The sequence below is a fragment of the Carassius carassius genome, chromosome 25 (assembly GCF_963082965.1).
Source record: "Carassius carassius chromosome 25, fCarCar2.1, whole genome shotgun sequence".
Taxonomy (NCBI): Eukaryota; Metazoa; Chordata; class Actinopteri; order Cypriniformes; family Cyprinidae; genus Carassius; species Carassius carassius.
Window position 1 is genome coordinate 3,995,112 of NC_081779.1, and position 13,925 is coordinate 4,009,036.

General features: G+C 38.9%; 1 protein-coding gene across 2 annotated transcripts; it reads right to left on the reverse strand.

Annotated features, from left to right (window-relative positions):
- Nucleotides 1–6,800: 6,800 nt before the first annotated feature.
- On the reverse strand, nt 6,801–13,778 carry zbtb22b (zinc finger and BTB domain containing 22b). 2 transcript variants are annotated; one of them, XM_059509027.1, is made up of 4 exons: nt 13,616–13,778; nt 11,534–11,760; nt 9,256–10,053; nt 6,801–7,864 (listed from the first exon to the last, which is right to left on the reverse strand). In XM_059509027.1, the coding sequence occupies exons 2-4, from the start codon at nt 11,756–11,758 to the stop codon at nt 6,962–6,964; spliced, it is 1,926 nt and encodes a 641-aa protein (XP_059365010.1). In that variant the 5' UTR covers nt 11,759–11,760; nt 13,616–13,778; the 3' UTR covers nt 6,801–6,961. The 2 variants fall into 2 exon arrangements, with proteins under 2 accessions (XP_059365010.1, XP_059365009.1); XM_059509026.1 differs by having other exon boundaries at nt 9,178–10,053; nt 13,616–13,773.
- Nucleotides 13,779–13,925: the final 147 nt, after the last annotated feature.

The window sequence follows — 13,925 nt, forward strand, 5'->3', positions numbered from 1 at the left end:
TGTAAGCACACTGCCATATGCATAATTTATTTTTGCACTGTTAATCAATTTTACATTTTCACTTAGTACAGGTTAATGTAAGGAAGATAATGTACTACAGATATTTAAATCCCTTTTGTATGTACTCCACTTCTTCACTGCCTGACCATCATTTTAATGTTTATGCAGTTCAATGTTTTTATTATTTTTTATATCTAAAACACCTTGTTCAGTAAGTATTTAGATGTTTTTCATATCTGTCACGGTCTAAGCATGATCTGTTTCTGTTGTTCTGATGAAGGAAGCTTGTGTTGTGGAGGATTCAGTGTCTGTTGAGCCACATGTGAATGTGATACAGGGTTGACAAAGTGAGTATCAGAAACACATTCAGACCCCTCGACGGTCAAAGACCACACGACAGGAACATGCTCCTGGAGACGCTGAGAAAGCACGGAAGGAATCTCTGTGGAGGATGTACTCAAAAAATACACATATTTCAGGACACCTGTTGGAGTGAGTATATTAAAGAAAAAAACTCTTTAACTGTAAAATATCTTGTTTCAAATCTTTTCAGGTAATATTTTATTCTTCTGTACCTTTTTAGCCCATCTGTTAAAAATGTTAAGCAATAGTTTTAGAAAACAATGTAAGATTTGTCAGTCTTTACAAGAACATGAAATGCATTGTATTGTGAACCTTATACATTAGCTTCTGATTGTTTCTGCAGTTCTGCAGTGTATGTAGCTACACTGTCTGAGCCAAAGAGAATGGAACAGAATCTGATGAATCTGAAAAGTGTTTTCTGTTTTTTCTCGTTATTATTATTATTATTATTGTTGTTGTTGTTAATCTTTTTATTTATTTATTTTATGAAAGGGGGACCCGGCTACACCTTTCCTACCATACACCTGATGGATACTGACTGTAAAATGTCAATCATAGGAGGAGGGCTCAGTGTGGTGACAGAAGATGGAACAGATGTGTGCCAGTGCACCAGCCTTGATGAAGCCTTCATATGTGTATTTTGCTTTCAACATTGCATATCCACCACACCTGAGAAAGACACTGACTTTCCTTCAGAGGCACATTGTCAACATTAGAAGATGGAGACAAGCACTGTCAGTAACTATACTCTGAATGATTTGCCTCTTGTATTAGATCCCCATGCCTTGATTGTACCATTGCCCAAAGTGCACTTGAAGGACATTCACTCTTTTGAAGTTAATCCAACATGTTGGAGTTGTACATGCACATGAACCAAATAGCTTGCTCTATCCTTTTTCTATTCTATCTGTTTTCTTTTTATATATTATATTATTTAAAAGCCCTTGCTACGTGTACTGTGTTAAGCTAACTGAGACTTGTTATAGCTCTTATATATCATTGCTCTTTTTGTTGTTTTTGATTGCTTCCACTTTGTGCTCATAGTAAGTCGATTTGAATAAAAGCGTCTGCTATATGAATAAATGTAAATGTAAATATTAGTATAACCTCTGGTATACAGTAGATGAGTGCCAGTCAACTTTCTGATTCCATTCTTTTAGAAACCATGCACAGGAAGCATATGTACTTCTGGTACTCAGTGAAGAGTCAGTAGTACAGTTGTATTATAATATAATGGAGAAGGGTCTGGCTGCAGACTTGCACTCTCAGACACTTGCGCTTCTTTTTTTATTGGATATTTTATTCTACTTATTGGTTACTTCTTGTTTGAATCTCTCAACATTTGTTTTTCTCTTGTGTAGGTATGGATGACTGGAAGTCTGTCAGTCCAGATGTGAGGAAGACATACAGAGTGGAGCTGGAGCTCAGCAGATGTGTGATGGCTGTAGATACTGTGGTCTTGGAAAGAAGGGCATCTTCACAGCTTTCTATTCAGACAAAGAGTTTGCTGGATTCTGTTCTATGGACTGCTACTACAGAATGAATTAATGAATGAGTGGTTTATCTATCTATCTATCTATCTATCTATCTATCTATCTATCTATCTATCTATCCTTTTACTTGAATTGGTGACTGAAACTGAAAGATAAGTAAATGTTTTAGTGGATAAAGCTGTGTCTGTTTGCTTAATTGGTTAATGTCACTTAAAACAAGGTTACTTAACTCTTCTGACTAATTTTTAAATTTGATAATATAATGGTTTTGTCATATTTATTTTTCTCTATCAGGCAAAACCAATTTTTTCTAGTGTAACACTTTACAAGAAAGTTTCATTTGTTGACTGATGTATTAACTAACATTAACTATGAGCAATACATTTGATACAGTATTTATTAAACTTGGTTAGTTAATGTACGTTGTTTGTTCTTGTTAATTCACTAATGTTAACAAATACAGCTGACTTTAAATGACTTTAACTTAAGAACAGCAAGTGCGACTAACCGTGTTAAGAGACGTTTTTATTCTCAAAAATAATTGTAATCTCTTTTTGATTATTGATAAAATAAGACCTAAACGTGTGGTGGTGATTACGTCAGTAAGCCATTTTGAAGGTACTTTCGAAAGTAATTTAAAATAATATTCTTTACATCATTAACGCTGTTTTTACATTGGATGAATTTCAATTGCTTTTATAGGATTATGTGTTTAATTTATCGCTTTCTATTAATCTATAGGCCAATAGCGATTAAGAGTATGGCTCGCCTTTAGGCGGAACAGCCAGTTTTCGCTAAACCTTTTGCCACGCCCCCTACCTTTCTTTCCACCAATGAGAAACCTTTCGACACGCCCACCTTTCGCCACGCCCATTGCTCCAGGCTGCAGTTACCCCTACTTGGGTTTTTCTAGCTCTCCAGTACTTCTCGAATCTGCTGATCGGCCGTCATGTACTGCTCAGGTCAGACAACATAGCAATTGTGTCGTATCAGAATCATCAAGGAGGATTACGCTCTCGCCAGCCTGCACAAATATTCTTCTTTGGTCTCAGAACAGATTTCTGTCGATCCGAGAGGTTCATGTCCCCGGATGTTTGAACTTCGGAGCGGATTTGCTATCCAGACAGACTCTGGAGCAGGGGGAAGTGGCAAATATTTGGAGAAGCAAGAGTTGACTTATTTGCGTCGAGCATGACTACGCATTGCCCGCTGTGGTTCTCCCTATGCCCTCCATCGCCCCTAGGCTTGGATGCGTTAGCTCACAATTGGCCCAGAACCAGCCCTGCTGCTGGTGGCTCCGTGGTGGCCCACACAGCCGTGGTTTGCGGACCTGGTCAGTCTGTTAGCGGGCTCTCCATGGGAGATTCCCCTCAGACAGGATTTACTATCGCAAGCACAGGGAATGATTTGGCATCCAAGGCCAGATCTATGGAAGCTGTGGGCATGGCCTCTGAGTGGAGTGGGTTAATATGTCCCGGTCTTTCTGTTGAAACCACCGAGACTATAATGAATTCTAGGGCAGCTTCTATGAGACGCTTATATGCTTTCAAATGGAAACTGTTTACGGCCTGGTGTGGAATTCGTAATATGGATCCAGTTTACTGCCCAGTGGCTTCAGTACTGGAGTTCCTTCAAGACCGTTTCTCTGATGGAGTAACGCCAGCCACTCTGAAGGTTTACGTGGCAGCCATTTCAGCTAACCACATATATATAGATGGTGCTTCAGTGGGCCGTCATCCGCTGGTCTCTCGTTTCATACAGGGTGCGCGACGGCTGAGGCCTTTCCGCCCTGTGCGAGTTCCTTCATGGGATTTATCCATTGTGTTGCAAGGTTTATTAGGGCATCCGTTTGAGCCCTTGGAAACTATACCGGATAAAATCCTGACTTTAAAGACAGTTCTTCTTATGGCTTTATCCTCCCTCAAGAGAGTTGGGGATTTACAGGCTCTTTCTGTTTCGCCCTCGTGCATGGATTTTGCACCAGGCTCTGAGAAAGTATTGCTGCGACCAAGGCCTAATTATGTCCCTAAGGTCGCCTCGAACCCCTTTCACTTTCAGCAAGTGGTCTTGGAGGCTTTACCCCCTGCAGAGGCGGGGTCAGGAGATCTGAGTCTTTGCCCCGTCAGAGCACTGAAGACTTATGTTGATCGAACAGCCCCATAACGTGAGACTGACCAGCTGTTTGTCTGTTTCGGACACAAGAATAGAGGCCATGCTGTCACAAAGCAACGCATGTCCCATTGGCTGGTGGAGGCAATATCTTTAGCCTATGAGGCGCACAGACTCGCTTCGCCCTTAGGAGTTAGAGCTCATTCCACGAGAGCAGTGGCTTCTTCACAAGCTTTTCTCAGTTGATCTTCTATGGATGATATCTGTGCTGCGGCAGGATGGTCCTCAACAAGCACTTTTATCAAGTTTTACAAGCTGGATGTGAGGACGGCTCCTGGCTCCCGGGTTCTCTCCGCTTGAGCAGATGCTTCCTTGGATCCCAGCTATCAGGTACGTCAGGCGTTATAGTATAGGGTTCCCATACGGTGATGTCACCGCAGCATCGAAGTGACCTATGAAAGGGAACATCTCGTATGTAACCACGTATGTAACCACGGTTCCCTGAATAGGGAACGAGATGCTGCGGTCCCGGCCGTTCCATACCTTGATAGCGTTCTTCTTCAGTTCATGAAATCAGAGCGAAATAGCGCGCAGCACCCAGATATACGATGCGTACGCATGTGTGGGGTGGTGCCAAGTGCTATTTGGCCAATAGGATTGGCGGGATGGTATAGGGCTTCAGACATTCGTCACACAGAGAGGTGTTACCATACGGTGACGTCACCGCAGCATCTCGTTCCCTATTCAGGGAACCGTGGTTACATATGTAACCGAGATGTTATTAGTACAAAATACAGATCTCGAACCAGATTACTCATCAAGCGAGCACTGAATCATGCTTTTACCTACTGGTTATTTTTTATATTTCAAATAATTGTTCACACTTCATCTGTGCTCATTAATCTTAAATACACACCACACCGTTTTGATTTAAAAGGAATAAGAATGTGTGGATATGTGATTTCTTTCAGCTCACAATCTTCAGAGCCCAGTTTATTTATTGTAATGTATTGATTAGTTGCGCAAATGTTTGAGGTATATGGTTTTTGTGGTGCATGTGTGGTACAAGGCAACTACTGATCACTGTATTTACATATCCAAACATCCACTCAGTTGATTAAAACAAGTCTTGATCGATCCCAGTCAGGATCCACTGAGTCATCTTCATGTCTTAAACGTTCTTGGCATTACAGACGTTCATGCTAATTTGGTCCATCCATTCGCCAACCAGGTCTCGGCCTTCATGGAAGGCAAACATGTAAACTATCACTTCTGGTACACTATAAGCTACATCTAAAACACTGCAGGAGTTCAGTAGTTGAATGCTAGGTGCTTGACTGTTGACCAATATTGAGGAGGATGCGTCACCCTCAATGTTTATGGTGGTTTTATGGGTAAAAGGACATACTGTAAAGCCAAAATGCACTGAGTTGATTCATTTAGTGATCCAACTACCTGCAAACCCCTACATTTCCCTGCATTTCAAGCAGTTAAGACCTGTTCACACCAATGATTATATATATATATATATATATATATATATATATATATATATATATATATATATATATATTTATATATATTAAATCTGCCACTTTAAATGCTCAAGCTCTTTTTTTATAGTCTGTCACCATTTTTTTCTTGATCAGCTAGAAGGAAAATGTTCCTCTGTGCTGTTATGATTAAAGTTATGTTGTGGACTTATCTATTCTCATAGAATGATTATTAAAGTGTTCCATTATGGATTTTTAAAAATGACCTTTCATGCAGTGTGTAATGCAGCTCTAAGTGAATGAAAACATCCTGCAAAGTTTTAAATCTGAAAGTGCACTGTGTATAAAGTTACTGTCTCTCAAAGAAGGAGTCGACTCTGAAACATTGAAACGAGTCAATTTTTAAAAGAATCCCAAGCCTTCATGTTGACGTCAACATTAAATATTAGCATATTTCCCACCCACTTGTTGGTCTTTTCGCATTAGTCTGAATGAAAATGCTAATTCATTCTTTGCCACTAGGTGCTTCTTTTGGAACAAAAAAAATATCGGTTTCCCCGGTAACACTGTACACAAAGCAGCACTGCGCTCACAAACACCGCTTTATCGGGCATTACAGGCATGATGTAATGAAAATCAGACCAATCACCGCAGATTAGCATCACGCAAAGGAGGGGTTTGGAAAAATTCATCATTAAACAAATCGTTTGGGAGTAGTTGAGCAAGTAAGGTAAAAATAAATGCATATTATAAGACAATTCTTTTAGTTTTTATTGTTCATCAGCTGAAACTTATTCGTTATTTTTACAGTTTTTGTCCTTTGTGTGAACAGGCCTTTATGATTTTCATTATTAAGTCTTTATAGTTATCCTTTTTTTGTGAACAAGTCTTAATAGTTATTGTCCATTGTGTGAACGGACATTTATTTTTATCGTCCCTTTTTGGAAACAAGCCTTTATGATTATCAACATTTTTACGAATTAGTTATGGTAGTTATTAGTTATTGTTATTGGTGTGAATGGGCCTTAAGACACCAAAGTGCAGTGCAAGTTATATTCTCGTCTTCTATTCAGGAAATTAAAACCTTTGAGAGTGAATATACTGTATATAGTTGGGTGACAGTACAATAAAACTTCACATCAAGAATAGAACAAATGGGCTGCAGTAATGTACAACACTAGAACATAATATCGTACAACATAATATCAGAATGGCACTTCAGAGCAACAGTGAATGAATCTTCTGTGCTAGTGAGGCAGCATGAATGTGATGGCGACTAATCCATATTCCTGGCCGGGATTTGGTTTCGACGGTCACCATTGACGCGAGCTAGCAATGGGCATTTGGTCATTGGTATTATTTTATTATCCAACACAAATGGGACATCTTGTATGGCGCACTCATCAACATGAGGTAAAGGATCAGACAACTGTGCACATAGTCCCTTAAAACCAAAGACAAGTGTTCTGGTTTTGCGGGATGGTGGTCTCAGAGGCAAACTTCTTATGTGACGCTGCTTTCATCAACATTTCCCTCACAGACTTCTTCCACACAACCGCTACGATTGCCACCAATGTCCAGAACACCAGAACCAATGCCATGCGGCCCTGAGGCGACCATATTGAGACAAGAGACACCATTGCTGCTCATGGAATGTTGCGGAGACAAAACGGGGATCCCACTTCTGGCACCACCGCTACCTTGATTGGTCTCGTTGGCTGACGAGAGATTCATGTGATGTGGCGGAGAGATGACCGACCCTTCGGATCCCGATCTTCCATTGGCCCTGCCACGCCTCTCGCAATGAGAGCGATGCCTCATGAAGCTGTCGCGCCACATGAACTTCTTCCCGCAGCCATGGCAGTCATAGGGTTTCAGACCAGTGTGGGTCTTCATGTGCTCAGTGAGGTGATGTTTCATTTTGAACTTCTTGGCGCAGACGGGGCAGTGGAAAGGCCGCAGGTCTAGGTGCATGTTGATGTGCCGGTCCCGCATGCTCTTGTGCGTGAACGTCTTCCCACAATGACACATGAAAACCTTGCCTGAGTTTCCAGCTGTGCCGCCATCTAATCCTTCCATCCCGCTACCCATTGCACTATGGCCAGGTAAGTGTACTGCTCCGTGTTCGAGGCTCCCTTTTAGAGACACCCCGGACATGCCTCCTGCGAGTCCTAATGGAGAAGTTGACTCTAGGGCGGCTTGATTATACAGGACAATATGGTTTCCCTGCATGTCCAGAGGGAAGAGCTGAGCTCTGGGGGCCGTCGACTGAACTGAGCCGAGCAGGGAGGACACGGCCCTACTGGAGCATTGACTGGGATTCTCAGGAGGATGTTTAGAGGACGTCTGGTCGATCAAACCCCTCTGCAACTTGAGGTAGTCTTCCGATGAGTGGCAATAGTCAGCCTATTGGAAAAAAGACATTTGAGTAATTGAGGATGATAAGTTGTTGTTTGTGTACCTCACAAGTATACTTGTTTTTTTTAAAGTAGTAATTTTTTTGTCTACTTCATCTTATTATCTTTCCATCTCCTATTATAATCCAGTTTTATTAATGGGTTTAATTACAGTCACTGATTTTCAGAGATGATCTTTTAATTGTCTGTACCAAAAAATAAAAAAGAATCAATATATTTTAAAATTTTTGAAAATTTTTGAGATACAAAAATATTTAGCTACATATGCAACAATTACAAATGCAATTATAAATTGAGAATAATCCATGTGCTTGAATAATATATCAAAATAAAACGAGTGGCTTTTTTTAAAAATAGATGGCACAAGCACAAATATGAAGCGGTATATATACTGTTTAACAAAGACAAAGAGCCCTGGAAACTTTGGTTGTCAAACCATGTGGAGCTTGTTTATTTGTTAATGTGATGAATTACACTGATGGTTATACTGTTAGGACACCTGTATGATCTTAAGATGAACTGACTTCATACATCGGTGAGAAATTACTGTGAGGCCAACAGGTTAAAAATAATGTAAAGAGTGGCTCACAAAGTGTAGTTAGTTCTGAGAAAAACTTTTGTTTGCAGATGCTGCTTGGTTTGATATTTTGTATTTGATGCAATGAAATTCAGACTTGTTTAATGTGTGACGTAAGTGTCCAAAGGTGTCTGAATATTTTTAGGTCCACTGTATATGTGCATTGGTCTTTTTTATTGAATGTTGCAAGCAAGGCTGAGTGATATAGCCAAAATAAAAACACATATCTTGATATTAAATTAAGGTATTTTTTATGTTGGGAAAATCATTATTCAGATTAGATTATTTATTTATTTATTTTTTACAACTATTAAGTACCCTATTACTCTCAATCTCACACGGCAAGAAATTAATTCACTGCAAAACTAAATGCTATTCAAGTAATTTTCAAATTAAAATATCTAAAAACCCTTGACACTAAATAAAAGTACTGGAGAAGCAACAGTATTTGAGATATGAAGACTTTTCTGAGAATATAGTTATTTTAAGTATAAACAAGTTTAAAACAAGCAGCGGTACAGTTTTTTAATTATATCTAATTAAAAACTCAGTCGTTTTTCCTGTTCTCATACTTAATTGGAAAAATAAAAGCATATTAAATTAATAGCAACATCTTAAATAATTGTATATTGTATAACATTTTTTATAAAATTATCTAAAAATATTGTTAATATATCATCCAGTCCTAAAAAAAAAGAAAGTTAAGTTGATGCAAAACTGCTGACCTGTGCCTCCATTTCAGCATCTTCTCTGAGTCCAGAGAGGGTCCTAACATTTGATATGTTAAATGTCCTGCCCCTCACCCTGACCATCTCCATCTCTCGTTCCTCTTCATCCTCCCCTCCTTCCTCTCCTCCGGACACCACGATCAGATCGTTGTCTCTCGGGTGCTCCGTCTTTACCACCACCCACTGTTTTCTTGGCATGATGCTCGGCTGACTGTACGATGGCCGCTTCTGGGGTGGTGAGGAATCTCCATCTTGATACGACGAAACTCCAAAACTGTCGCTCACCCCGACCTCCTGATTGGATGCAGAGGCTGCACACTTCTGCTTGCCTCTTTGGTCTCTCTTCCTGTGAAACAAGAGCTCGTCGTCATCTTCTTCATCTTCTTCAATCATGAACCCTTCCTCTCCGCCGGAGGGCATGCAGTAGGTCGGTGTGGAGTGTGTAGCACCCTCTCCTACTGCTCCAGTGGTCACCATCGCCCCGCCAAAGTTTGCGTCTCTAGGACTGAAGTAATTGGTGCTGCTTGGGGACTGGCTCTCGCTGAAGGAAGGTCGGCTGGGAGGTTGAGGAGTCGAAGGTGTGTCTCCTCCATCCTCTTGGGAGACCTTGTTGGCGCTGCCGCTCTTCCCTGTGCTCTCCTTATCTCTGGATCCCTGAGTACCACTGGAACCTCCCCTGCTCTCTTTGAGGAGCTCAGTGCATTTGTCCACAATGTGCCACATTTGAAGCACACTGCCAACGGTGAGGTAGTTAATGATGTCTTCACGAAGCATTCGCAGCTGGCCGGTGTACGCGCAACTGAGGACGCTCTCAAAGGCCAGGGGGTCCATGACGGCTGGAATGGAGACAGTGGACATGTTCTTCAGCAGCACCTGGAATGCAGAAATAAAAACTGTGGCTAATGAACACTGCACAGATGAATCAGATGCTTTTTTATATTACTTAATAATACGGATTGTGAAAAATATTTTGTTTGCGAAATGTTACAGAAATTGGCAACTGTTGTTGCCAACATATTGTCTAACAAGATTTTGCAATGATCTAATATTGCACATAGCACTCATAATAGATAGATGGATAGATATGGGTTTTTATTGTTACATTTATGCATTTAGCAGACGCTTTTATCCAAAGCGACTTACAGTGCATTCAGGCTATACATTTTCTTTTTTACCAGTATGTGTGTTCCCTGGGAATTGAACCCATGACCTCTTCCCAATGCTCTACCACTGTGCCACAGGAACTGAAATAAAATATATAAATATATATTTATTTCAGCTAGTTGCCAAGGCAAGATCTCATTTTTATATAGTTTAACTAAGTAAAATAACTGAAACTGAAAAATGATTAAAAATGATTATTAAATTAGTGATTTAATAATTGATTTAATAATTATTTGATTATTTAATTAGTGTTCCTGTAGCTCAGTTGGTAGAGCAATGCGCTATCAAGCGCAAAGTTGGGGGTTCGATTCCCCGGAAACACATGATAGGTTAAAATTGATAGCCTGAATGCACTGTAAGTCGCTTTGGATAAAAGCGACTGCTAAATGCATAAATTTCATTTAATTTAATTTAAATTACTAAATAATAGCAATTACTATTTACTAAAACTTTAAAATGAAAAAAATAATATTAGAAGATGATTTAAAACATGATTAAAAATAAGAAATAGTATGTCAATTACACTAAAACACTTATTTTTCACATAATATTTTATTAATATATATTTTATGACACATTTTTATATTTATTTTTTTCTTCCATATATGGTCCATAAAACACATTCTTGTGTTCAAAGATAATGTGCATTATTTTTTATTTTTAGGCTTTTCTCAAATAATACTTACATATGCAATTAATGTTATTAATCAGAATTTCATTGAATAAATTTGATTTGAATTCTAGCTATTACATTAAACATTATATGTTTTATTACACATATTGTTTTATTTCTTCCAGATACTGTATACTCCATGCAACATGTTCTTGTGTTGAACAATAATTTGAATTATCTTGATTTTTAGGTAAATACTCACATATGCAATGAATATTATTAACCAGAATATCATATTTAATTAATGTGATTCAAATGTTATGTATGTTCTAATATAAACATGAATGTATAGACAATACAGATATTATTTAAATAACTCCTGCAGTAATTCACTCAATTTGATTGCTTCTCTTTCAGTGTTTGTCAGCAACTCAAGTAGGAATTCCCTAGCTGGAGATTGCTTGTCATACCTAGCAACAGTAACCAAGGGGGTGTGGCCATGCAGAATTGGAATGCACTCCAATACATGTTTCAAGAAATCTTTTAAAGCATGTACAACTCAAGGTAAAGACGTACCTGGTCGTGGAAGTAAGGTGACGATGCAGCCAGCACACACCGATGGGCCTTGAACACCTGGCCCTGAACGTGGATGGAGAGATCACAGAGATGGCCTTCTTCACGCTGCTGATTCAGGCTGTCCAGCACTGAGGCCTGCACACAGGGGAAGCACACCTGCACCTCTGAGCCAGTGGCTGAACCCCCCGAGTCACCATAGCCTTGGTCCGCCGGAGCCGACTGCATTCCTGCAAGGGGTGAGCATCACAAAACAGCTAATTTTATTTATTTATTTACAAACAAGCAAAAATCAGTAAACTTGTTATTACTTGCACTACTGTCTGTTCATCTAGAATACGGAGTAATCCATTTGCACACTGAAATATTTTCTATGCACATTTTCTATGCTCCAAAGGTATCAAAAATGTGGTGTTTAAAAACTATTGCATAGCGTATGTGACGTTTCGAGCACGCAGGCTCTTCATCAGACAAATGAACAACACTGATTTACCAATCTTTATAGGACTACCTCCAAGTAATTAAAAAGTCACATGACCGTACAATATTATCATGATAACAACAATGACATGTTAAACAAGGAGAAAGACAAAGAAAAAAGAAAAATATATATATATATATGAAACCAAACATAAAGAACAATGCAAAATACAAAAATCTTAACCTTAAGATTTCTAAACCTTACATGTGCAATGACAATAAAGTTGAATCTAATCTACTCTAACTCAAATTTACTGTGCGTCCCAATTTGTGTGCTTATGCACTATTCTAGCTGTTTTGTAGTATAAATAATGTGGTTTGTGTGTTCACTTAGTTCCGAAAAGAAAAAGTGCACGTCAATTGCCCAGATGATGTGCTTAATTAATGGAAAAAACTAAGTGTGGAATGTTAGACACTTCATGAATTTAAGTATCTCAGCTTTAATTACATACTTGAAGAGAAGGTTTTTTTTTTTTTTTAATATAAAAAAAAATCTTATATTATTCATACACAATATGGTTGAGTACACTGTGCACAGCAGAAGACTATAGCTGCTTCCCAAATGATGCACTATACACTTATGTACCTATGCACTATGTACTCAATCATGTAGTGTATGAATTATTATTATTAAAGTTATTTTGTCATTAATAATTAGAGTTTGATAGTTATAGGAACTAAAGTTGTGGCTATTGAGTGCATGAAGTGTCCAACACACATCCTTTTTTTGGTTAAGTGCATCATCTAGGTATTTAAAGTGCACTTTTTATTTTTAGAAGTTTCAGTGTGAACACACTACTAGCACTATTTATACTACAATAGTGAATAAATACGCAATTTGGACGCACCTTACTATGGTTGCTAGTCCTGTTTTAAATTGCTGAATAGTTACATTCACAAACTGTCCCCTTATAAACCACTGTTACAACCGCATTAAATAAACAAACTGACTCCCAAACATTGTGGACTCATGCCGAATTCTATTCGCATAGAATTTTAATTTACTTTTAAAATGAATGACATCCAGTCACTTAAATAAAAAAAAATGCTGTTTTTAATAACTAAAAATGCAATGTTACAAGTAGGCTACACATCAAGTACGTCATCAAACGGCTGCTAAAATAGGTATTTTGATTTAACTCTGACATAACACAACATTAATTTCGATCAAATATGCTTTATTTAATTTGTAACGTTACATACACAGCAAATGGTATTGCAGGTCCAAAGAACAAGGGGCATTGACCAGGCGCTGTTTGAACACTTTATTTATTCACGTGTTAAGTAGCCTTTCCGATTTTAAAAAATGACAAATATCATGAATATAGTTTCCTCGGATCCTGTAATAATAATGCATCAGATGACGAATATTTCGCTGCACTGGTGTGTGATAAACAATCCCTCCGTGGCTTCGCTTTCAGCGTGGATTAATATTAAATTCGCCACGTATGAACGCAGAGCCCCGTTTAAAAGTGTTCGCGTCAGAAACGGGGTTTATTTACATTAGCCAACCGCTGCGAAACCAGTCCGTGGGGCCTTAAGAAGCACGGAAGCGGATGACCTCGTGAATTAAGACGGTTTTTTTTATCGTGCAAGATATCTTACCGTTTTAAATGTCTCCGTCAGGCACTCAAAAGAGGGATTTCCATTATGATAAATCGACGTTTCCCACCGTGGACTGACATCGGGTTTGGAGTCTGGTTTTACCTTTAATGAAATCCCAGACAGCTGCTCTAGACTCGGCCGACTAAAAAAAAGGGAAGCAAACACTGGAGCCTGTTCTCTATCGTCATGGCAACAAGTGCTGTTTTCAAGTAACAACCCATAGAAACCGTAACCATGTACCACTTACTGCAGTTGTTCAAGACATCAACAACAGTCGAGCAGCTTGTAACACAGCAGCTATTTTACCCAG

Bases quoted from the DNA above. Each gene is read 5' to 3' on its own strand.
- zbtb22b (XM_059509026.1), bottom strand. From the start codon at position 11,758: ATGCAGTCGGCTCCGGCGGACCAAGGCTATGGTGACTCGGGGGGTTCA. The intron at 10,054-11,533 runs GTACGTCTTTAC...TCTGCATTCCAG, and splicing joins CACCTTACTTCCACGACCAG to GTGCTGCTGAAGAACATGTC. The intron at 7,865-9,177 runs GTCAGCAGTTTT...TTTTTCCAATAG, and splicing joins ATGCTGAAATGGAGGCACAG to GCTGACTATTGCCACTCATC.